Below are 27,196 nucleotides of genomic sequence, written 5' to 3' on the forward strand. Positions count from 1 at the left end.
TTATGAGTGTTTTTAGAGTTAAAATTTAGCATTCGTATTAATAAAGTTATTCTTGAATCTTTAAAAATTTGTTTCAATATTGAAATTTTTTAGCTATTCATGGTAATTGCAATGAAAACATTAAATGTTTAATTTAATATGTTTTTATCGTAAACTTAACCCTTTATTTAGGAAACAAAGTAACACTCATGAGAAAAACATTTATACAAATACTTAAAAATTTCTTGAATAAATAGATAATTTTGGCTTATTACTGAGTATTTAAGATGGTTTCTCAAGATTTATTAGATTGTTTATTTTTAGAAAAGAAATTACAGAATGGTTTATAAAGGTAACGCCCATGAAAAAAACGGAGACTTTCCAAGAAGTTTTTTGGAATTTCTAAAATCTAAGCAAATTAACTCATAAACAACCACCTGGTTAGAAAGCTGTAAATTGTAAGGAATTTATACCTAGGAATGTTTTAATGTTTATTGCAACAAAAAAATTGTGTCGAACCTAATGTATCAATGCATTTGAAAATATAACATGACCTACTTAAGATGGATTTAAGTTTTTGGGTCATTTACCATGACGGCAGAGCCCAATTACCCAATAAGCAAAGTGGGCAGCTGCCTAGGGCGGCAATTTTGGAGGTGGTAAATTTCGCTTCAATCTCCTTTTTTAAATTTGTTTAGTTCTTTTTTAGTTCTTTTTTAATTTTTCCCCAAAGCAGCGACATACAGGTAACTGATCCTAATCAGTCAGCGAACTACACTGGTGTGCAAAAATTAAGGACGAAGTCGAAAAATTAGCATATCAGCTGAACGAAGAGGCAGAGCGGACAGAAAGACCAATCAGGAGATTAAGTAAGGCGATGTACGGTAGCACATGCGCAGATATGCAGGCAGGCGTAATGGGGGAGTGTCTGAGTAGTATAAAGCATGTTGTCGGTGTAAAATCAGTATTTCTGGCAAAGAGATTGCACGCCGTATAGCAGTTAAAATCACACCGAGTTGCTGCCTCAGCGAGAAATGGCGAATAATCAATCTGTTAGACGACATCTGGATGCTTTTACCCGAGGTCGAATCATTGGGAAGTTGGAGGAAGGCCGCAGTGTGACAAGTGTGGCTGCAGAGTTCGGAATTGCTCACAGCATCGTTTCACGACTTTGGAGACAATTTCAAACTACAGGAACAGCTATCCGGGGGTTCGGTAGTGGTCGTCCACGAGGAACCACATCCGCAGATGACCGGTATATTGTCTTACAGGCCAGAAGAAACAGGCGGCAGACAGCGGGAGAAATCGCTAGACACACGACACAGGCGACTGGACGACCGATATCGCGTTTTACCGCGGCCAGAAGACTGCACGGTGGTGGTCTGTTTGCACGACGCCCTATACGGTGTGTATCTCTAACGCCTGTCCATCGGAGAAGGCGTTCTCTGTGGTGCCGGGAATACCGGAATTGGAGAGACAATGAACGGGGACGAGTACTCTTTGCAGATGAGAGCAGATTCAGTCTGTGTAGCGATTCTCATCACATACTCATCTGGAGAGAGCGGGGAAACCGCAATCATCCCCCGAACATCATTGAAAGGGACAGGAATGGAGGTAGCGGTGTTCTCGTTTGGGGAGGCATCATGCTTGGTAGTCGTACAGACCTTCACATCTTCGACGCAGGTTCAGTCAACGGGACCCGTTATTGTAACGAGATTCTTCTTCCATATGTGCGTCTTTTTAGAGGCGCTATGGGTCCGCAGTTCCTTTTCATGGACGACAATGCACCATGTCATCGCACAGTAGCTGCCGAACAGCTCTTAGAGAGTGAGGATATTGAACGTATGGATTGGCCGGCACGATCTCCGGATCTCAATCCCATCGAGCATGTATGGGGTTTCTAGGCAGACGCTTGGCAGCTCGTGCCTTACCACCAGTAAAGATTCGGGAGCTTCGATTGGCGCTGCAAGACGAATGGGCAGCAATGCCTCAACAACTCATTGACACCCTCATTCTCAGCATGGGCAGACGCTGTGAAACCTGCCTAGCAGTCGGGGGAGATCATATCCCCTACTAAAGACCGGATGTTTCTTGCTGGACACCCATCACAGGGATGTTTCGGCCTTCAGTCGCATTGCACTCCATGCTACTTTTTCAATAAAGCTTCTTTTTATCCCTATGATTTCACTTTTAGTAAGTGTTGCTTACATTACACATGTCCTTACGTATTGGGGATCTTACGGTATTAAATGTGTTGATTTGGAAAGCTTTTGTACAAAGTTATATTGAAAAAACCGTCTCGTTCTTAATTTTTGCACACCAGTGTAGAACGTTATTGTCGAAACCACAGAAAATGCGGTGTGGCAGACTTCCGGTAATGGGTAATCGGTTTCATCTTTAGATTGCGGCGGAGACGGAATACAATACGTATAAAAAACGTAGATACATACCTTCCAAGAATTTCTTTCCCTTAAGGTTCCGGAGCGCATCAAGAGAGCGGTAGCCTCAGGTAAAACAGACATAACATCTGGTTTCTCTCAAAGAGACTATGAGCAGCAGTGCAAGGGCTGAGTGACCATTATCTCTTTCTGTGTTTAAAAAGAGCATTTTATTCCTCTTATACCCTTATAGTCTAGTAAACGGTCAAAATAAGGGTGTAAAAAACAAAAACATGCAGTTTTGAAAATTGGCACACACGTACAGGAAGGTCTCTTGATGAACATACTTAAAAGTCCCCTGTGGTAGGGGGCGTGCTCGCAGCGCCACATAGAATTATATATATAGGTGTGTTTTTTCAGTTTTCGTCTAATATCTCAAAAACTATTTACTTGCGAACAAAATTGTTATTTGATAAATTAAAGAGCATAAAATTATCTGTAAAAGTTTTTTTTATTAATTTTTTACTGTAGCTATGATAGTTTCCGAGATATTAAATTTCAAAGTTTGGAATTTATACCTAGGAATGTTTCAATGTTTATTGCAACAAAAACTTCAAACTGTGTCGAACCTAATGTATCGATGCATTTGAAAATATAACATGACCTACTTCAGATGGATTTAAGTTTTTGGGTCACATTTACCGTGACGACAGAGCCCAATTTCTCAATAGGCAGAGTAGGCAGCTGCCTAGGGCGGCAATTTTGGAGGTGGTAAATTTTGCTTCATTCTCATTTTTTAAATTATTACTCTTGTTTAGTTCTTTTTTAATTTTTCCCCAAAACAGTGACATAACTGATTGCCCCAAAACTGATCCTAATCTGTCAGCGAACTAGAACGTTATTGTCGAAACCGCAGAAAATGCGGTGTGGCAGATTGCGGTGAGCATTTTATTCCTCTTATACCCTTATAGTCTAGTAAACGAAAGCCAAAATAAAGGTGTAAAAAACAAAAAAACATGTAGTTTTGAAAATTGGCACACACGTACAGGAAGGTCTCCTGATGAACATACTAAAAGTCCCCGATGGTAGGGGAGGAGCTCGCAGCGCCACATAGGAGTGTATTTTTCAGTTTTCGTAAATATCTCAAAAACTATTTACCAGCGAACAAAATTGTTATTTGATGAACTAAAGAGCATAAAATTATCTGTAAAAGTTTTTATTTTTTATTTTCTACTGTAGCTATAATAGTTTCCGAGGTATTAAATTTCAAAGTTTATGAATTTTTGAAAAACTGACCTTTTTTTCGCTCTTTTCTATTTTTGGAGCCTCCTCAGATATTGATTTGATGTGACTCCTTTCTCTTTTCAGTCTGAAGTAGGGAAGGTCATTATGGTTATTTAATTTATTGAAACTGGAAAGCAGGTGAGGGTACTGTAAGTCCCCGGTGGTTAGGGAAGGAACTCGCATCACCATCTTGACATTCAAGTGCGTGTTTTCAATTTTTTCTTACATCTCAAAAACTATTTACTTGCAAACAAAATTGTTAATTGACGAATTAAAGAACATAAAATTATCTTTAAAAAGCTTTTTTTTTTACTTTTATTGTATCTATACTAGTTGACGAGAAATTAAATTTCAAAGTTAGTTAATTTTCGGAAAATTGACCATTTTTTTCGCTCTTTTCTATTTTTGAAGCCCTTCTAGGATTTATTTGATGTGATTCTTTCCTTTTTCTTTGGTTTGAAGTAGTACAGGTTATTAGGAGGATTTTATTTCTTGAAATTAGAGGGCAGGTGGGGGAGGAAGAAGGCGAGTAATGCAAAAAGATAAAAATATGTACAGATCCTCTTTTCATTCTTTTTTTTCTTTCCACCATAGTTCAGCAAACGAAGACCCAAAATGAGGATACAAAATAAACGTTTAGTTATAAAAATTGCTACACACGTACAAAAAGGTCTCCTAACGAACATACTAAAAGTTCTCGGAGGTAGAGGGGTTTTGAAGGGAGCTTGTGCCACTATCTTGGAATTCCGTTTTCTCGGTTTATCTTGGGGATTGCGTTTTTTCAGCTTTCGTCTTTCACTCAATATCTTTTTTCTTGAGAGAAAAGATATCAATTGTTAAATTAAAGAGCACAAAATTACTTTCAAATATGTGTTTTTGGTATAGCTATAATAGGTGCAAAGACAATGTGTTTCCAAATTCGTGAGATTTTAAAAACTATCTACTTTTTTCATTTTCGGTACTCTGCCGAAAGACATATTAATCACTTGTTTTTAAAGATAATTTTACGCTCTTTAATTCATTATATAACAATTTTGTTCGCAAATATATATATATATATATATATATATATATATATATATATATATATATACTAGCTGACCCAGCCACGCGTTGCTGCGGCGAAGAAGTTTGATTAAAATATTCTTTTACTCATTATTTTGATAGAATCTAATTAATATGTTTAGTAAAGTTTAAATTAGTTTAGCCAATTTTAAAACATATGAGATTGATAATGGGCGTGTTAGGCTGAATTAAGTAGTTATTGAAATTAGTAATTACTAACTAAATTTTCAATGGTAAAAGCACTATACTTACGCTTAGTAAATTGTGCAGGTATGACTTCGGGCAGAAATAAAAGCAACATAACTTGAAAGTGATAGTAAATATCGAAACTGATTGTAAAATATCTGAACGTAGAAATTAAGCATAAACCAACATACACTTTTAGAATGTATACTACATTTGATTCATCTCAGAATTCTTTAGTTTGTAATCAATAACTTCTTCACAAAATACATTAACTAAATAAAAAACATATAAAAATAAAATTTTATAAATGAGGTAGATAACATTGACTTCGATATATTGTTTCTATTATTTGAAAATTGAAAATTATCTAAGCACTAAGTTGTGTACAATATTCTTTCTTAACCTGTCTTTTGCTAATACGAATAGGTATGACACCTTTCCCACTTGTGCGTAGGCGATAGATAATTGCCCATGAGAGAAACATGTATGTTTCAAGTCCAAACCGAAAGCAGACATTGTTTGGTCTTGAGATCTATTTATGGTATTTTCAAAAGCAAAACAAATCGGAAATTGAAGCCTTTTAAATGTGTTTGAAAATTATGACGCTATTAATGGATTACGTGACAACACAAAAATTTCTCCTTTTAACTTTTCCGTCTGAATTGTTGAAATTTTGATGAAGAAACGTGTACCGTTGCGTAATTTCGGTGGGTTTAAACTGAAAAAGAATAATTGGTGAATCAATTTTCAACCGGAAATCGTCTAGTAGCATTCCTGGTATATCCAGAGAATTTAAAAATTCAGTTGGAATGATTACGACTTTGTTTTCCTTGACAACTCTTTAGTCTTGTTCAGCATTAACGGTCAGCACAATCTGATAATGATTTTTTTCAGCTGTCAGTAATGGCTCATTATTCACAATAATTGTAACTAAGACAGCGTCATTGCACTGTTTTTTCGCGTTGAAAATCAGTGTTCTCTAAGTCGGTGACCAATCGATAAGGTGATATCGCACCATAAGGACTAAATAACAAATTTGAAATTGAAATGCATAAATCTTTAACTAACACTAAAGCTTCATTATACATCTTTGGTGTAAAATCTAGATTTGGACATCGGTGTGCTTGTTTAACTCTATGGAGTACAGCTTCAAGCACAAAATTTATATAGTTTCCCCACAGAAATGATGATTGTGTTGGATATTATGTCGTCAAAATTATCTTAAACAGTTGACGAATACGGTTTCTCGTTGTGCAAAACCTGCATTAGAAAATGCAACTCCCAATCATTGTGTGCAACCAATAATTACAATTCGCGAAATGCATCGTGATATATATTAAACACTCGACAGTTAACGCTCGACAAATATTGCCGTCTGTTCGGGAATGTTTAACGAAAACAAATGCAAAATTAACATTCACTTTGTTTTGGATGCACAGTTTCGTTTTGGATGGAGTTTTGGTCCCATTCTCTTGGCTTTAATTTTTAATTATGTCCGAGATTGATGACTGTTGTCTTTTTTGTTTGCGTGACTTCCACGATTTTTTTGATTTTATTCAACATTGTGAAAACAAATAAGAAACGTCCAGAAAAGAAATGGGCAGCGAACACGCCCAATTTCGGCCAGTAACATATCTTGCAAAAGAATAGAAACGTATCCCACTAAAAGTCAGAAACCTTCCTGAAATTATTCTGAAGTCTTTCTAAAGAATTCCGAAACCTCTCCGATTCGAGACAATCATTTCTCTGAAACTTTTAGAGAGAACCGAAGTAATATAAAAAGTAATAGCTTGGCACATTTTTTGACTCGCCAAGAAAGTACTAAAAGCATTATCGCAACCATAGCTACTGCTAAGAAGGACTTTCAAGCACGCACGAAAAATTCTACTTGCTTGTTACTCTTGGAAAGTTACGGAATCCAGAGAATCACTTCCTTCCATAGGGAGTTACGTCAATCTGGACGGACCACGACGAAGGTAGTAAAGTCAGTTCATCACTAAAATTCATTAACTTTCCTGAAATTATCCTGGAATCCTTTCAAAGAATTCAGTACTATCCCAAGCTAAAAGCCAGTCGTGTCGCTGGACCTTCAGAAAAAACCTGGGTAAGTTGATTAAAAAGCTTGACTCCTCACTATTCTTCCAGGAAAGCTCCAACAATAATGCTGCAAGCATGGCAAAAGATAAGACAGAACCGCAAGCAAGTACCATTAGGCTATCTAGCTTACGATTCCTGCAAAGTTACGGAATCCAGAGGCTCATTCACTCTCTCTTAGAGCTTACGCAATGTAGACGGAACGTATTTGAAGCCGATACACTTAATAAATACCTTCAGTTAAACTTTAAACTGGGAGCTAAAAATATTTTTCGCAACAGTGAGAAGTCTGGATTCGTGACGTTTGTAGCAATTTAGGAAATATTTGACGACGCATATACTTGATTTTCAAATAAAATTGTTGATGACCTGTGAAATATTAACATGTTCCACGGAAATAATCAGTGACATTTCGGATTTTTTTTTTTTTTACAGTGCATGTAAAATAGCGTGGAACATTGGTAAATAATTCTATTTCTGAGAATTACACAACACATTAATAATTTACAAACACATTAAGTTTTAACACGTAAAAAAAAAAAAATCATCGTTTTTCGTGGCTCAAGTGATCCTCGTAGAAAGTATCTTTGGTAAAATATACTCGTTGACCGTTTTCAAGATGTACTGCAAGATGCTGTACAGAAGGGTCTCTTTCGTATATGGGGAAGACAGATAGCTTCGTTGCAGTTTTTATGTCCACTCATCGCGTTTCTTCGGCAATTTCGTCCATATCTCTTACTTTAAATGCGCCCCTAATAACAACCTTTAATAACGTATTTGACGAAGTATTTAATGGATTACACTTAACTGAAAAATTTGAGATTTATATGAGTTTCATACGTTTTTAAAAGCAGTGGTGAGTATGAAACTACACGCTGCTTATTAATTTCAACTTGATTTGTAGAATTAAATATTTAGATTGAAAAGTGTGACTTCTATACTCCTCCTTTCTACGGCGATATTGTTGATAACCATCAATATCCGTAACATAGTATCATCTTTAATTTTTAATTAACTTAAGAATAAAAGTTTTGAGGATGTATTAACTTACAGCGCCATCTAGTAAGAATTTACAGAACCAAACAATCAATACACACTATTAATGCATAATAAACATTTTATTTGCAATACAAAATTATAAAACCCATTTAAGTTGGAAAAATTACAGATACGTATGAAATTTGATAAAAATCGGTTCAGTAGTTTCGGAGTTTACCCCGAACAAACATCGTGACACGAGATTTATATATATATATATATATATATATATATATATATATATATATATATATATAAATCCTATACGTGGCGCTGCGAGCTCCCCCCTTACCACCGGGGACTTGTAGTATCAGGAGCCATTCTTATACGTGTGTGCCAATTTGCAAAACTACATGTTTTTGAAGAAACGCGTTTTTGATTTCCCACAAACATTAATAAAATATTAAAGTTTGATTTTAGGTGATTCTATATGTTTACATCGAAATATTTTTTGGGTAATCTGTTTCAATTTGATTTTTTAATCAAAATTTTGATTAATGCAGATACTGCCGTTTACCTGCTCTTCGCACTAGTAATTTTCATCCACTTTTGACTGGTAGTTAGCAGTAACTGCACAATATGCTATTGAATGACCAATAATTACAGATTCGACATAATACGGAGTAGATACGTTATTACGAAGTATATTTATTGCAAAGTGAATAATATATTTTGTTTTAAAACATAAATAAATACCGTGTAGACACTTGACATAAATTTAAAATAAATGAATTAAATGTAACTTGAAAATAAAAAGAAAATTTTATTTTCTTACATACAAAAATGAAAATAAATGCCTTTATGTATATATGTGGGTTTAAAAAAGATATAACTTAAATATGTTTCAAACAAAATGACCTACATACATTTGATAGAAATTTAATGCAATAACATATACGTACCTACCCAAATACCAGATGTACTTGCTTATTTAAACAGTCCTCGCTAAACAAACTCAGATTTCTACTTTATATTTTTTGACTTTAATAAAACGTTGAATATTAAAACACTTCAGTACTGCACGATTCTTAAGGCATTTTTACAAATTATGAAAAATCGCTTAATGTTCCAATAAATCTCAATGAAAATTTAGGCAAAAGAAATGCTTCGTATGCTAACAAAGGCTCTCATCGAACAACTAAAATTGCAGCCGCTTAATATTAAAAATCGCCTGCGACAAACCAAAACAAATGGAACAAAATCGTTCTGTTGCTACACGTTTATTTATCGTCTGCCAAGTATTGCTTGTGTTTGCTCGTATGTTATCTTTTATAACTGTATGTTAGCAAGAACTGATTTTGTGTTATTGTTTTTAGAACACGCGAATATGAGGAATCAAAGAACATTTCTTTTTTTTTTTTTTTAAATGTCTGAGGCCTGTGAAATTACAAAACGTTTTCTTCGACTTTATTTGAAATAAAGTATGGTTATTTTCCTCAAGTAATGGTTTTAAGTTTCTCTTGCGCTGAAGGAAGCCCGAAGTTAAATTTTTGAGATGCGATAATTCCCAATTTTGCCGATTGATAAAATACGACCTGGTACGCATATCTACATCTGATGAGAAGCGTCTAGAAATCATTTTTAAAAATGCAATATTGTCTCTAAATTTTCCGAATAAAGAATTTTTTGAGAGGCCACACAATGACCTCCAATTGGGGCGCTATTGCTTGAGCTTAGTTGAGTTTTAAAAAAATCTTGAAAACTGTTTTTGCGTCTTAGTGCAAATTTTGGTAGCGATTCATTTATGTTCCATTCTTCGGGCAATGGTTATGGACCGGTATAGAATAGTAAATACATGCTACTAATTACCTGCACAATGCAGCGATAATATCAATTACTGCTAATCACCACTGATTTAAAAAATGCTCTAATTTCGCGGCAAGCAAATAAACATGTTTGCACTATAAAAGTGAAGTAATATAGATTTCAGAAATGCAAAAAAAGATGAAAATGAAAAAATTCGCAGTCACTGCCGTTTACCTTCCCACGGCAGAATGGTTGTGGGTAAAATATTTCAAAGATGCAAATAAATGAAAATCAAAAAATTTGCAGTTACTGCCGTTTGCCTGCCCACGGGAGAAAGTTTCCGTTCTTCCGTGTGCAGGTAAAGAGCAGTAAGTGCATTCTGCCGATTACCTGCAAAATGTACGTGATAAAAGCAGTTACTGCTGTTTGATTGCCCACGGGAGAAAGTTTTCGTTCTTCCGTGGGCAGGTAAAGAGCAGTAAGTACATACTGCCGACTTCCCGCAAAATGTTCCGAAAAAAGCAGTTACTGCTAATTACCACTGGTAAAAAAATGCTTTTTTTTCTGCGGCAACCAAATAAAAATGTTTGTACCATAAAACTATATCAATATAGATATCAAAAATGCAAAAAAAAAAAAAAAAATTAAAATTGAAAAATCTGCAGTTACTGCCGTTTACCAGCACACAGCAGAATAGGTCTGAGGATCTCATCCCTACTTCGACGACAGGTCAGAGTTCCATTCGGAATGACATGCAGATCGGTGCGCAAATCAATGGATAGGCCAGCATGCACCATCGCACCACCACCACCAAATCTGACACTTTCTGGCACGAACGCTGGATTGTTTCTAATGTCGCGCTCCCTCCAGATGAAAAGACGCCATTATCAGGATAAAGACAAGAACGGGACTCGTCAGGGAAAAGAATATTGCTCCATTCATTTCTTCTCCAATTCGAATGCTCTGTTACCCACTCCCTGCAACGCGACAATGTTTCGCAGCTAATGTGACACAGACACACCATTGGTCGACGAGCATACAGACTTACTGCGTAAGGCGATTTCGGATAGTTTGTGTCAAAATTGTGATGCCACCCGAACAAAGGTGTCGTTGTAGTGGAGTGGCATTCATACTTCGGTGCCTCCGAGCCGTTAAAGCTAAATAACGGTCTTCATTGAGCGTTGTTGACCGTCTGGGACCTTGCCCTGATCTTCGACCAGCATTTCCAGTCTCTAAAAATCGTTTCCATATCCTATATATCACACTTTGCAAAACTCCAATATTTTCTGCTGCCTTGGCTTGTGTTTGGCTCTTCTCTAGCCCGCCAACCAGCTTTAGAAGCTTCTGATTCCGTTAAATGAGTTTGTTGAGACATCGCACTCATCGAAACGCGCTTACTGAATGTCGATCATTCTTTTCTGCTTTGTCTTACAATAAGTTAAGAGCGAAATCTCATTCGCCGCCACTAAAACGTCGTCTTCGACATCAGACTTAAAATTTGCATACTGCGATGTTTGAAATTAAGAAAAATTTGCATTTGTAACTCCCTTCTTTGATTTTATGCAAAAAAATATTTGCTTATACCTTTTTTTGTACAAAGACTTACAATATCCTTTAATTTTTCTGAGCAGTGTATATATATATATATTCACGAAAATAAAGCTATAGCTGGTTTCACGTTTTGAAAATTTTGTGAATTTACTATTAACAAGGGGCCGTGGTAGCCTGATCGGTAAGGCATTGGACTCGGGGCCGGAGGGTCTCGGGTTCGATCCTCGCTGGTCGAAGACCCACCGTCGTCATTAAAGGAGACTGGGCGACGTTAAATATGCTCGTGGTCTCAATGTCCTCCAAGTGAAACGATACCTCTGGGGGTGCTAGCACCAGGTAGCTATAAGCTCTTGGACTAGTTCTAAATTCTCATTAACTGTTCGATCCGGTGATGGTGCTGCCATCTATCGGTATATAAAATAATGGAGGCAAGGCACTTAGTATGCAGTCCTCAACATAAATACAGTTGTAGTCAGATGTGACTCTGAATAGGAATACTATTAACAAAATCAAAGTTTGATTATAATATCGAAATATTAAATATTTCGTGAGTCCTAAATTTTCTCTATTACGAGCTCGTGAAAATTAAAGCCTCGTGAAAAAAGTTTGCTTTTCGGTATTTAAATTTGACTTTGGATAAATCCCGCAAATGGAGGGGGGCGACAGATTTCAAATCTGCCTAGGGGCGGCATGAAGCTAAATTCGGCACTGGGTAATATTGCGAAGGTTGATTTACCCCTATTAATTGTATTTTCAGAAAAAACCCTGAAGCAAGTAAACTTCAGTTTTTTTTTTTTTTTCAAATTTTAAATATTATTTGAATTTTTGTAATTAAAATTTAAAATAAAAGAATATGTTTTACCACCTAATTCCCAACTATTCAATGTTTGGGGGTAAATTTCACCCCGCTAAAATTGTTTGTTGCCGATTTAAAAAACACGGGTTCAATATTTTTTAGTATACTATCGATGTGCAAAGTTTTATTCCAATCGGTGATCTACACTTGGGTAGGGTTACTTGTGAGAGAAACTATCAAACAAAATTAAATCGTTCTGCTTCATGCTTAATCTAAATGAACTCAATGCATTTAAATGCATCAAAGGTTTCAATAAAATTAATTTAATAGCCTGATTTTAGGTCCTTTTCTAATAAAAATTAAAAAGCTTGAATTTGGTCTCACTTTGCCCCACTTGACCCTAATCATGATTTTTTTAAATCTGATATTGTGTGGCCCGCCAACTTCTTATTCATCGTATTTCTTTTTTCGACATTTTATGGTATCAAGAAGCATCCGAGACTACCATTCTTGGTCAAGCCGGGGTCCCCGAAATTTCCTCTTGATCGCTCCTTTACTCCTTTCATTGTATTGCGAGAAAAAGGTACAGGACATCTACAGGTCAAGGTCAAGCAGTCCTACCCTGAACGCTGTTGTTTCCTAGAAATGGTATTGCCTCGCGTTGGCGGGGGGAGACAGAAAGGGAAGAGAGAAACATTTCAGATAAGCAAAACCTGCATGCAATTGGTTAAAAATAAAGACCCCCCCCCCCTCACTGACTCTACATGAAATACACCGCCAGCTCAGTCATTTCCAGCCGAGGACTGCAGTTTCGTGCTTATTAGCACTCATCAGCCCGGCATAGGAAAGTGACTGGGCTGGAGATGGAAAACCTCTTATGGAAGCCAAGAGGGCCAAACAAACTGGTAGCTAATGTAGAATTAGCACAGACCAACATTAGCTACCAGTTTGTTTGGCCCTCTTGGCTTCCATAAGAGGTTTTCCATCTCCAGCCCAGTCACTTTCCTATGCCGGGCTGATGAGTGCTAATAAGCACGAAACTGCAGTCCTCGGCTGGAAATGACTGAGCTGGCGGTGTATTTCATGTATTTCTGCTTTAGCCCTGGCTTAAGGGCGGTAAATTACTGAATCTACAGCCTTTGTTGATTTCGAAAAAGAAATTGAGAATTTGCTCTCGTCACTTCCATGTTAGGGAGCAAATATTTATGCGAAAGTGCTTTTTCGACGATGAACTTTATCAAGAATCGTAACAGGAGCTCTCTCTCCGACAGTTCATTGATAGACCTTCTTCTGCTGCCAACGACAAACATCGATGTTGACATTCCAGCCCCTTGTAAAGAAGGCGGATCAACCTCAGTTTTCCCATTAAAATTTAAGCAAATTGTTTTATAATCCTTCTGTTTCATTGTTTTATATTTAATAATTCAATTATTAATTGTTATTGTATAAGAGGTAAGAAGTTACTGTTCAACTTTTTCAAACTGCGGTCCGCCAGGTGATCAATGACCGGAATTCTGGCCCGTGGGCTCTTTGCAGTTGAACAGCCCTGACATACGCACTACAGTAAAACCTGTAAAGTTGACCACCTTTGTAAGTTGACCATCTGTCTAAGTTGACCGCTTTTTTCAGGAACGGAATTAGTCCTATCTTATATAATGACGGAAAACCTCTGTAACTTGACCACCTCTCTATCTTGACCACCCGTCTATCTTGACCACTAATATACACCAGCTTTGGTTTGGAGTATTGTAAAAAACCCTTTGTAAGTTGACCACTAGGCAAAAGCATTAGATTGTACAAAAAGTTTCATCAATTATATCTCAAATACGTAACCAGACATTTTAGAAAAACCTATGAATATTTATGTTTTTATCGAAAAACATTGGGCTAATGTTAAGTCCCAGAAAATGCGCCAAACTTCAATAAGGAGTTATTTTGTTCAAAAGTAAATTACCATGGTTACAAATGTACAAGAAAAAATCAAATAAAGAATTTGAGTCACTTTTATGAATTTTTAGGAATTGTTAATATCAGTTAAGTAGTTTTTCATAAGCAATGGGACATTTTTTTTGATCGATTCACAGAAATTTTAAATTTGTATGATACTTTAAGCGTCATTCTGGTAAATAATCTCTAAAATTTTTAAACAACATTTTTTCTTATTGTTTTAAAGTAATGTTAAACAATGAAAGTGAGTTTAAAAAATATTCCAATTAGTTAAAAATGAATGCATGTGGCAAGAAATGACAAAAAAAAAAATTTCATTACTACCCTCTAAAAGTTGACCACCTGTCTAAGTTGACCACCAAAGTACTGCACCGCAAGTGGTCAACTTACAGAGGTTTCACTGTATAATGAAGTGAGCATACGAAGTTCACAGCAGCTGAATGTTGAAAAGTTTTGTGCCCAGCTCACGTGGAAACGCATATAATGTTAGCATAATCAGATACTACCTTATGCCTCCGACGGCCAGATGGGAATTCAAAATTTTGGAAAAAAAGTGGAATTTTAGCTCATTATTCTCGAAAAATATGTAACTCATTCGAACAGTCCAGACAGCTGAGTGCTAAAAGGCTGTGCCATTGTACTGTAGAGTAGGCTTGCCAGATTTTTAAAATGTCCAACCGGGACACCGGAATACCCCCCCCCCCCCTCGTCACGAGTATTCAAAAGGAAACCAGGAAGGGGGATAGTTGACTCAAGTAAAATTTTCTGAAGACAGTGTGAAATTTTCAGAAACTATGAGGAACTCGATCCCCCCCCCCCCTTTCTTCGTAAAAAATTTTGCAACAAGCAAACAAAAATTATTAAAAAGAAACATTTTAAGTTTTTTTTTTTTTTTTAATTTTTCAGCTTTAAATTGTGTTGTCAGTCCAAAATATTTGGAAATTTCGGATCACAAACATCCCTTAAGGGAACACACCACTGGCTGGTTCTTAGCGTATTTTAGAGGGTAGTTCATTCTCAATGCTATGAATAAATACTAATTATGAGCCTAAACCAGGGGAAATAATAAATGATACAAGCAAATAAATTTAAACATTTTATTTTTTACATGTTAATATTTATTAGTTACTTTAGTAAGAATAAAAACTTGAACAATATTAACATGTATTTTTCATTCGCAAGGACTTTGTTTGAAAAGCCTTTTTTGGTTTTGATGTTGTTGTAAAAATCCTCACAAGTTGATTCGATATTAATTTTATAAGTCATTCAAATGACAACGGAATTATCCAAAATAATCCTTCAGAGTTAATATTTTTTAGACTTTTTTGGTTATCTAATCAAATTTATCTTTTTCCGGGACCTGAAGTAAACCGGCCGAGACACCGGGATTTTCCCTGAAAACCGCACTGTTAAAAATTCAGGAAGATTTTCTGGTAATTGTCACTGTAAAATGGCGGATTTACAGCATTGCTGATTTTTACGGTAATTTGTACCGGAAAAATAAACGATCCCAGCTCCAATTGGTTGCTGTGGCCTACCTAGGAAACCGTAAAATTTTACAGTTACATTTGATTTTTACGGTAATAGTTACTGGCAACATGGATGCCAGTAACAATTACCGTAAATGTTTCGGAAAATTTTAACAGTGCGGGACTGTCCCGATCAAACCGGGACGTCTGGCAAGCCTACTGTAGAGTAATAACTGAAAAACTCTAAATAAGTACCAATCGAAAGAACATAGTAAACATGTTTTTGAACGCATTCATTACTTGCCCTCGTGTCCCCGCTGTCGAATTAAAAGGTCTTAGAGTCTGAAAAATTTTAAGAATAGTCGACAAGTTAAGCGAGTTTCTGTAAGAAATGGAATACACATTTCACACGCAATGCAGATGGATGTCGTGCCACATAAAGACAGTGAAGTCTTCTGGTAATTAAGTATATTTCGTTTTTCGCCAATTGTGTAAACTTGGTGACTTTTCTTAAATTCGGGCAGATTTTAAGACCTTAGATCTCGATAACAGGGGCACGAGGGCAAATAACTTGTGCGTCAAAAAAGTCTCGATGGTCGCTTTGATCTTTTTGAGAAAAATTCGGAAGAACGCTATTCGTGGGGTTCCTTTGTTGGAAACAGGTCTTCTTCTGCAGCATATTGTTCTTCAGTCCACAAAAGCGGAAGAAGTTATAAGAAGGAGCTCCTAATCGGAAACGAAAATTATCGTCGTAGAAGGATCAATGGCGAAACTAGATCCTCCTCGGGGGGGGGGGGGGGGGGATTACACCTAGTCTAACCAAGGGGTCTGGAGTGGGGTTAACCCACTCCCTGGTTGAGCCCTATCCGAACTCAGCTTTTTCTTATTGATATTCACATACTGGCAAAATTTATGAATGCATCCCTGGCCAGGAAGAAATATTTTTCTGGCATATCTCCTTTTCTTCCCATGAAGAGGTAACTGTGAAACACATGTTTTAAATCCCCCCCCCCCTCCCACCGCTAATTTTTGCAAACAAAAGATTTTTTTTAATGAAAAGTGTAAAGATTGGTTTCGAAAAGTATTCAGATACTTATGAAACTGAAATTGAACAGCACTGGCAGCAATATTTGACTTTTTACACAAGAAAAATTAAATTTTCACTCCTAATGTCAAACTATGGCCGAATTAGTGTATTGTGCAGCAAAGTTTATAGCTTTTTGAAGTTTTGCTCATTATTTCTATGTACTTCTTGTCATTTTATGCTAGACTTTTATTTCAAACTTTTTTTTTTTTTTTTTTTCCAGAACGCGCTACTTTATCTTGGAAAAAACAAAACTAAACAGTTGAAATAAACTAAGTGGAAACATTTTTGCAAAGATTATCATATTGCTATAAACAAATAAACTGATTAAGAGATCAGTATATTACTACAAACATTTGTCACTTTTAAATCATCAGAAGTGCTCTGCTTTTCGTAGCTAAAACACGGAAAGCTAGGAAATGTCAAGTTGAGTTGTAAAACGTTTTTCATTTTAGTACGAATTTCCTTTTTTATTTTATTTATTTCCCCCTTTTTTCTATTTAGTATGAATTAGATTTGAACGTGTCAAAACTACAGTATGGAACACCCTGTTGCATCAGCAGACTTTGATGATTTTTGTTTTGTTTTTCGTGCTCACCCCTTATAAGCAGGGTCAGTGGCCTTAACATGCTCGTTTCCGTGATTGAGATCACGCGATATTTCGGTAAAAATTCGTCTTTCCTGCCTTAAGCACATTCCCATCTGGACACTTCTTTATTTCAAAACGCATAACCATACCTAAAAGTAGTTGACTCCACCCAAAACAAAGTGGAAATATTCAAGACAAGTTTTTAAATCAAAGAGAAATTATTTTCACTAAAACGTAAAGGTCAAGAAACTTTAGTAGTATAACACTGAAAATTAATTCTTTCTAAAAATACATGTTAGTTCATAAACCATTAAATTATATTAGAAACATAATTTCAAAGTGTAAGAATTTATTCGTTAAAATTCACTCCAGAATCTTCCGAGTTTCTTTCAAAATACTAAAATTTCCAAAAATGAGACAAATATAATTTTTAAATTATTCTTTTAAATGTTTTAGGGATAACCACTATAGTTGCCACTAAAAAAGAAAAAAAATGCCAAGAGAAGCTATAAAATTGTACAAAGACTACAAAATTATAAAATTATAAAGTCAGACCAAACAACGTAAGTAGAAGCACAAATTTATAAATCTACTTACGTTGTTTGGTCTGACTTTACTATTCAGCACAAAGGTATTTATTTATCTTATAAAATTATGTTTAAATTTGCTATGTTAGCTAATGATGCAGGGTCGACTACTTGTGTGAGTGGGAACTACTATTGGTTCTATCTCAAAAACCACCTTTCATTCAATGCAAAAGTGATTTTAAAAAATTTTGCAAACCTTAGAAATATCTATAATAATAATATATAGCTTTTGAGAATGTTTGTTTGTTTGTTCGAATACGCTAATCTCAGGAACTACTGTTTCGAAATGAAAAATTATTTTTGTGTTGAATAGTCCATTTTTTTGAGGAAAGCTATGAGCTATTTTATTTCAAAATCAGATTGACTGAAATATTTGTAATTGCAAATTAAATGTTTAATTAATTGTTTACTTCTATGAATCCCCAATAGATGGCGGGGTGAATTTCGTTCTATGAATGCCTAATAGATGGCGAGGTAATTTAACACATCGAGAGGGCGCTGGCCGTCAGTGCCAGTTTTTGCTAATGTGTAACCTTTCAAGAAATTTCTCTCTAAGCATACAGAAAATTCTGGTGTAGCCTTGCGCAGAAATGAGCGAGACGTTACGCTATAGTTGCATCACTATGGTGTAACCTTCTACATGCGATACGTAACTTTACACCAGTTATATAAGGTAAATTACTCCACCTGTTCCGCTGCCACAGGTTTTATGGATTGAGGTTACACGAAATTTTTGACAGTGTAGTGTAACAAGCAACTAAAGACCACGCCAAGATATCTCGACCCTATGTCATAAGAGTAGCTTCCATGCTACAGAGTCAAAAAAGATGCAGCCAAGAGAAAATGCTTCCGTTGGTTTTCTATCGTCTTAAACGCGTCCAGTTGTCTGAAATATGGTAAAGATATGGTGAAGATCGTCAGAGCAGATGACTTGTTGCCACTGCTGAGGAGTCCAGCTTTTGTGTTTTACATCATCGGCGTCACTGAAAAGCGCTATAGACTTAGCACTGGTTTACGAAATGCAACTCTTACAAACATTTTCAAAGCATGAAGTTTCCTTTGGACAATTCTTGCTGAAATAGGATTCTCCAAATATACTTATGTCTGACGTAATCTAGGGTAAATATTTCCTGTCTTTGCAGACCATTATATAGTTCAACTCTTGTTCTTCCCTCTCAGAAGACTTAGTTTTCTGTCCCCTGTTGTACTCCGCAGACGGTACATTACCGCATGTTGTATACCGTGTATGCTGTTGTATACGCCGACTTAATGCCATTTGCATGCCCTAAATAATTAGCTGCTTCCGTCACCGAGCAGCCAGCGCGTCGCATTTCAAAAGTCATGACTTTTTCAAACTCTGGCCGGTTAAACGTTATTGAGTCTTCAGGACGTATGGTAAGCGCATGAAACACCTATTACTGATGCTGAACGTTGTACCAAACCATAACCACTAAGAGACAAGCTTGGGTACAAAGTGAGAAGCGAGTTCTGTTTCTTTGAAATTTTCCATACATTTTTTATGTGTGTTGGTATTATTTTTTCATCTATCTGTGTGTATATATACGTAATAGAGGAAGGTTGCTGTCAATGAACCACATAGCAGTTTTCGACTTTTTTAGAAAGGAAATCCAACTCTAATTTCACGTTAATTATAGGAACAATTTCTCAATATATATTTCTCTTTTAAAAATAATATTTATTTTCATGATAAATAAACACAATAAAGAATGAAAATTGAAAATAAATATTTTAGCATGTGGTCCATTCATGGCTACCGCTTGCTATGGATGGACCATCGAGTTTCCATGGATGGACCACATTCTCAAATTTAAAAAATCAATGCGTAATTTTCAAATAGTATTTACAATAAGTGATATTACATATATAAGTGATATATACATAAGTGATACAGACTACAAATAACAATAAGTGATAGAAAAATAGATTTATTTTCTAAAATGTTCTATTTTTGGATAAGAAGAACATAAAAAAACAACACTCACAGAACACACATTTGTTGTCATCACATCTGGTTCACCACTTGATATTTTCCCAACCTGTGCAACACTCTTCTTAGCTAATATCTTTTGAACCTATTTTGAACTGTTGAGAATTTTGTTAAATCGATTTTGAAAATTTTCGTTCGAAGCAAGATTGAACTTGCTCTCTAAAATGTCAAAGAACATTTTTGACCATTTTATTACTGAAACCAGAAGCTAAAGTCTCAAACTACCAGAGAATATAGCACTGACAGACTTTTTGTCTTAATTAAATCTGTCGGACATTTAATTTTTCTCAGCCTCTTGAAAAGTCAATTCCTCCAATTTTTCGGAAGTAATTCCAAAAACTTCTGCTCTAGCTTCAAAATATGATTCACTAATCATATTCCTATTTTGGAGGACTTATCTCCTAAATTTTTAATAAGTGACTGAGGTAACAATAAATCGGTTTTATTTTCCATACGACTATTTAAAGTTGGTTTCAAGACTCTATATTGTAAGCAGACTTCGCTAAGGCCCATACCACCTTTTCTATAAGCTACTGTAGCACGTTGCATGCTCTACTTGTCCACTGCCATATTTTACTAACTTTGGATTGTTTTTTAGAACAGCAAAAGTATTTGAAACTGTATTATTATGATTTAAATTTTTAATCAATCTTATAAAAAAAATTGCCTTGAAATTATAATTAAGTATAAGAATTTTCATGAATTACTAATATTATATTTTTCATTCTCATATTTATTTTAAAACAACTGAGCAATTTTCAAAGGTAATTGAGCTGAAGTTACAACAATATTCGAGATTTTCCATGAACGAACCACTTTGTCAGGTGGTCCATTCGGGGAAACACTTAGTGGTCCAATGAAAGCAACTACGTCATTTTGAATATTCTTATTGGTGTTACTGCTGTGACGAATCATGATGAAATATGAAGTATGGGGAATTGTACTTGAAAGGGTACTCTTTTAAATCAATGTTCACGTTTAATTGATCAGTGATATTCAAAGCATGTTATAACTAAATGAAAGTCTCAATAATCAATAAGATAATGGTAGAAATCTTTTCTGACCGATTAACAATATAATTAAATAATTTTAGCTACTTGACGACTCTGCAGTAGATTGAATTCAGACAAAGGAAGGTACTAAAACTGATTACGCGTCTCCACAACCTCTGGTATGGGAAATATCTTCGCGGTCTAGTCATGGAACCGGTTCATTAACTGCAACCTTCCCCTACACATAAAATGTTTTCCTTCACTCGACGTTAAATCCCGGTTATCACAAATTTGCCATTTCAACTGCGCTTGCGCACGGACTTCGCTGATTTCAAAAATCTTGCTAACATTTTAAATTTGTTAATAAATATGAGATAGCAACAGATAAAAATTAGAAATCACAAAGCTAACTCTGGTTTAGTTTTTAGGACTCGGTGAAGATTGAGTTTTGAGTCTTAATTATTAATGGATTCGGAGTCTGATTTTTCTATCAATGGCCCTTTTCAGGGCTAAATTTTCAACTTCAGAAGAGCGTACTAGAAATTGCAGCATCACTTCTAATACAAAGCCGAACCATCAACCTAAATAAAAATGTATAATACTGCTATTTAAGCCTAACGTAAAATATCCACAAAAGACGGACATCTTTACTCATATTCCAATTATTTTTGAAGTACCCAACGGGTTTTAGGTTTACGTTAAGTAAATATTTTCAAACCAATAAATATTGGAAGTGTCATTTTCCCCTTTTCATTATAAAGATTATTAGGTATTCATATCCGCAGTTTCACTTAATATATCACGATATCGCAGTGAAAATATTCTAATCGCAGTCATTAATTTGTTGGGACTCTAGCTTAGCATAAATATAAACAAGCAACACAAAATCTTAAAACAGAAATCCCAAAAAGCTAAGTCCGCGCGCAAGCGCAGTTGAAATGGCAAATTTGTGATAACCGGGATTTAACGTCTACTGTTTTCCTTCACGTGTTACCTCTAAAATTTATATTTAAAACATTAAATTCAAAGTCATTTAAAAGGATTAAATTTGAACTCGATTTAAAACTGATGTTATTTAAGTAGAGAGGCAGGTCGAAAAGTAAAAGTGATATAAACATCTACTTTACTAAGCCGTGGCCTAGGACCCCCGCTTTTAGGGACCCGAAATGGTTAAAAATGCTTTAGAAAATGGCTATACCTGAAAGGCTTAACAGCAGTGGGTCCCTAAAAAAGTGTGTGTCCTGCTGCTACCAATATCCATGATTGTACTACAAATATAAAGCATGAATGTAAAGAACTGAAAGAGCATTTTACAAATACTAACGTACATTTTAAAAATTTCTTTTACAGGCCATATTTTTGCCGATGAATGATAGGCGAGTGCAATGGGCCTGGTACGCAGCTTCCACCATTTGTCTACTAGGAGGCGTGCTTCTGGGTACTGTCGGCGTCACCATGATAATTTTTGGACTACAGACCACAGAGAAGCTCGAAGACAAAGTCTGGGAAGTGTCCCTTCTAATTATTGGAGCAGCTTTCCTCGTTATTTTGATCGGTGCTGTAGGCTGCTCTTATTCCAGAAGCCGCCAAGTCATCAGCAACAGGGAACAGAGCATAATCAAGTGCATTGCCTTTCACTCAGGCATGGCTGAAATGCCAGATGGTACTAATGTTCCTCCATGTTGCTCGAATTCTGATGCTGTAAAAATATGGACCACTATTAATCCTCATTCGAGGATGGCTTGGAACTCTGACATTCCAGGACAACTGGAAGATGAAATGAACGAAGAGAAGCCTACAAGTGCATAAACTTTGGAAAATCAAATATAATTGAACCTCAATTAACCGAAATATTCAGAACCGGACCAATTTCGGTGAACGAAAATTTTTGAAAAAAGGCACGCTAGTAGACCACAGAACATTTAACGTTGGATTTAAACGAAAACGCATTTTCAAAATAACTTCTAAATATGATATTTTTAATTATATTACTATTATTACAAACAAATTTGTTGAATAAATGTCCTGCATGTGACAAAATGCAATGCAAATTGAATAAGATTTCACTAGTAAGCCTTAATCTTTGCTGTATTATTAATAATTTAGTTTTTGTTTTGTTCTTTAAGAAAATTTGTGTTTTGCTCAACACGTTCTCACATTCGAATGAATTTAATAGCATTTTAAAAACTAGAATTGTTTATAATGCCAAAAATTTAGTGGTGGATTTGGGAAGTTAAAAAAAAGTAATAGAGATGCGATTATTTGGTGCCTGCACTAGGAATGGCTGACTCTGGCAAGCCATGAAGTAATATTATTCACTTACCAAAAACAGAGTAAAACTCAAGGAGTCCGATTTCAGTTAAACGAGGTTCTGGTTAAAAGTGTTTCTGATAATCGAGGTTCTACTGTAATTTGAAATTTTGTATGAACTTATCAGCAAAGATGCGTAATTCTCGTGTACTTCTTGTCATTTATTTTTTAAGGATCTTTGGCAATACAGTCAATTCCCGATTATAGGGTGGCACGGTAACCGTGAATAAGCGAATTCGCGGATAATCTGAAAATTAGGTAAACACGATGCCAGCATATGGAAATAGAGCTTAAAAAGATCAATAACACTGCACTGTCAAAAATTCAGGAAACTTTTATGGTAAATATTACTGTAAAATGTGGTGTTTACAGTACAGAAAAAAATTGACAGCGAATTGTACCGAAGAAAATAAACGATTACAGCGCCTATTGATACACCACGTGACTTACAGTACAAAGCATATATCACCGTATTTCCTTCACTCGATGCGTCCCAACACGTATGGTGGGCAGCAAAGTCGCCTGCCATTTCGGAGGTCCCGAGATCGAACCTGCAGTTCGAATTTTGAGTTTTTTAACTCTAGTTTATTCTATTTTAAAATCTTACAGTAAAATAGGATTTTACGGTAACAGTTACTGGCAACATGGATGCCAGTAACTTTTGCCGTAAAATTTCAGGAACTTTTTTAACAGTGTAGCATACACTTAAACGATAGCTAAAACTATAACAGTTTATGAAAAAGATAGAAAAGGTACGCTCATCATTACAAACGGATTACACACATACGCGAGCAAATCATGCATGCAGATTAACTGCAACGCATTAATCTAGGTTACACCAAATACGCAAACAGGAGTGAGAGGATTTTTTTCAAGACTGGTCCGATCACTTATTGACTCACGTGAGTAGTCTACATCCAAACATCAGTAAGTGGGGAAGGTCGAACAATTAGTAAGTAGTGAAGATGTAAAACAGTAAGTAGTGTCGATTTAAAAGTAAGGTTTTAAGTAGTCAGGTTTCGGTGACTAGTTAAAAGTCTAATCTCATTGGAAGGGAGGGAAGGGGGGGGGAGATCAATAGGAATCTCTGACAATAGATTCTGCATTTCATAAGTTAAAATGTGAGCATTTATCTACATTCAGTTAATCTCATCACAGATAAAAAATATTTCTTTTCTTTTTTTTTTTTTCTTTTTGTGAAAGTACGCGGATATTCGGGAGTTTACTGCCCTCAAAGTATCGTTAATGAATAGATTCATTTGTTGTTAGAATTGAGCTCATGACAAAGTAGGGGAACTCTAAAAATTGAAAAATGACTTTAAAAAAAGAAGGACTTTAAGAAATCTGGCGAACAATGAACTTGTTCATTGAAAAAACTAGATAAAAATGTATAATTGTAACTTTTGTGTAATAATGAAAAAGTGTTCAAAGTTAAATAACAAGAAAAAAAATACTCAGCTTCTAGAAAAAACTAATATCAGAGCAATAATCATTTATTGAATAATGCTGTTCAGTATTTGACGTACACGAGATCACGCATTTTTTTCAGTCACGTTCATAGTGAATCACGCATTGTTTTTGTTAACAAAACTCATTAATGTATTTCATGCCCATTTTTACACTTCACTCATAACAAAGCCAAAACCTACAAGCTCAAGTCAGTCAAGTTTTTTTTACTATAACTTTCACATCAAATAATAATGATTGAAATGAAATCTACGCATATTTATCTTCATCTTCAAGATCCGGAGACAGGGGGTGATTGTGTTCCGGTATTTTACCGAATTTCCGGTATTTTCGGACGTATTTCCGGTATTTTTATGTCCGAAAATACCGGAATTATGTTTTTTTTTTGTTATGCTTTTAGCTCCCTACCTCCGCAATTTTTTTAAAATTATATAATACTCATCAAATATACCTGCAAGAGCCTTAAGATGGACACCTATCCCTTAAGATGACAAATAAATGTCAAGATAATTTGTATAACACCAGCTCAAAAGTAACTTTGTAATCCATTAAAAATTTAATCACATGTACACACAATATTTTGATTCAGAACTATTTAATACTATGGCAAAGGTGCACTTAAGTAATAAGGGTCAAAGATCCCCCCCCCCCCCCGGTCTCGCTTTGAAACTTTCAGGTATTTTTTGAGGAACTCACAATCACCCCTGTCCGGAGAACAATATTAACATGATTGTTAACATGATATATTTATAACAGTGTAATAACGTCGAACCTATTCATATTAGAATAGTGAGACGAAGAAAAACATCGTTATAAATCAACATGCGAAAACAAGAAAAAAGAAGCAGTTTGCAGTTGGATAGTCTGGTTCTGGTAAAAAAATATGTTTCGCTTTGGACGCGAGCGTTTATATTTGGATTGAAAAAAGAGACATTCTCTTAGATTGGCAGGGTGCAATAATGGTTACCGGTAACACAAAATCATTAATTTGAAAAACTAATAACCGCTTTCCTTACCCATATTTTTTCAGACAAGCTTCAGCTGATCAGAAGTCTACTTATCACAGCCAGACTATAGTAAAACAGTACAGTTGGTTCGGACAAGCAGTTCAACTGATGTAAAGCTTGTTGTCGATGCACTGCATACGTGAAATTTGCACTTCTTATTGACTTTTGGAAGGATTTATTGACCTGAAAAGTTTTATTGATATGTTCTGTAAACTTAGGAAATCACTGACCTTTGAGAGAAATATTCAATTACTGATTTCAGAAATCTATTTTCTGGTCTATTTCTACCAAGAAAAAAATTTGTTGAGCTGGTTTTACAAAATGATAAAATGTACATGTAAAAACGCATTTCAACGTTTCAAAGAATATAATTTTTTTACGGTGTGCTTACTAAATTTATTCCCCTTTCAGTAGTTAAATTTCTTATTAATTTTTTCTCGTGTAGTCTACATTTCGTTGAAAAAAATTTAATTTTAATGAAAAGCATCGAATATTTTATGAATCGAAATCAGAGAAATAATCTCGCACGGGAAGAAAAAAAATGATGTATAAAATATTAATGAGGCTATACAAGCAATATACCAACAGCCCGGTTATGACATTCTGAGACCATAGTTTCATCCCTGTTACAGACTCATCAGAATGGAATAGTTAATAACTAAACTGGAGGCATATGTCCTCTCATTGAAGCTGAGATTACCTTCAAACTGGTAGCTAAAATTCATTTAGCACACCAGCGAGAGTCCGCAAGCAGTGGTGCTGTTGCAATCTCTGGATGTCCTAACCGGGCTGTCCGTATATTGTTTCTAGCTCTAGCTTCTCCCCGGCTTATGGGCGGTAACTCATTGCTTATTATGAAGGATGTTTTAAATTTTGAACACAACAAAAAATGTCAACCTTTGCAATGTATATTTTTTCTTCTAAAATGCAAATTAAAATGTTTTAATATGTTTTTTGTTATATATATCAAACATTTATCACAAGCAAAACTTGCGGTGCAACGTTTCTCTCGATCGACTTTTCCCGTATTCCTTAATACTACCCACACTCGAAGAACAGTCCATATTCGAATGACTCGATCAAAAGAAATTTTCTGAATTTTTTCTATCAACCAATCAGAATAACCGTGATGATGTCCATTACTCAGATTAGTAATCGCGTTCGGAATTCTTTAAAAAAATTCACGACTTCAAAATGCAAGAATTTTTCATTCACAACTCAGAGGGGATTGAATCCTTATATATTATTTCAGTAGCCTATTTTTGGTTTCTACGCCAGATTTTCCTCAATTCTTGATCGATTTCTTTGATTTACGCCTTATTTTAAAGCTTATGGTGCTGGCTACTGACGAAAAATAGACCCACGGTCTAAAAATTGTTTTTTTCAGCCGAAAAACCTGTTTTAAAGAACCAGAATGAGGTTTTCGGTTAAACTTATAACTTTAATTTGCGCTATGACCGACAGAGCTGAATAGCTTGATCGGCAGAGCGTTCTCTTCGTAACCAGGAGAATGCGTGTTCGGGCCTACGTCCGGACAATCTGCAACAAAAAATTAGAAAAATATCGCGCATTACATGAACACTTAATAAAGTGAATAGCAGCCATGAAGGAATAGAATA

At 35.4% G+C, this 27,196-nt stretch overlaps 1 protein-coding gene across 2 annotated transcripts in view; it reads left to right on the forward strand.

The window, feature by feature from the left end:
* The window catches only part of LOC129218333 (uncharacterized), a 243,565-nt gene extending 220,961 nt beyond the window's left edge, over nt 1–22,604 (forward strand). For both annotated transcript variants that reach the window (XM_054852569.1, XM_054852568.1), the window contains one exon: nt 22,144–22,604. In XM_054852569.1, coding sequence (XP_054708544.1) covers nt 22,144–22,602 — 459 coding nt within the window. In that variant the 3' untranslated portion in view covers nt 22,603–22,604. The remainder of the gene's footprint in view (nt 1–22,143) is intronic.
* The last annotated feature ends 4,592 nt before the right edge of the window (nt 22,605–27,196 follow it).

Source organism: Uloborus diversus, chromosome 3 (genome assembly GCF_026930045.1).
Source record: "Uloborus diversus isolate 005 chromosome 3, Udiv.v.3.1, whole genome shotgun sequence".
Taxonomy (NCBI): Eukaryota; Metazoa; Arthropoda; class Arachnida; order Araneae; family Uloboridae; genus Uloborus; species Uloborus diversus.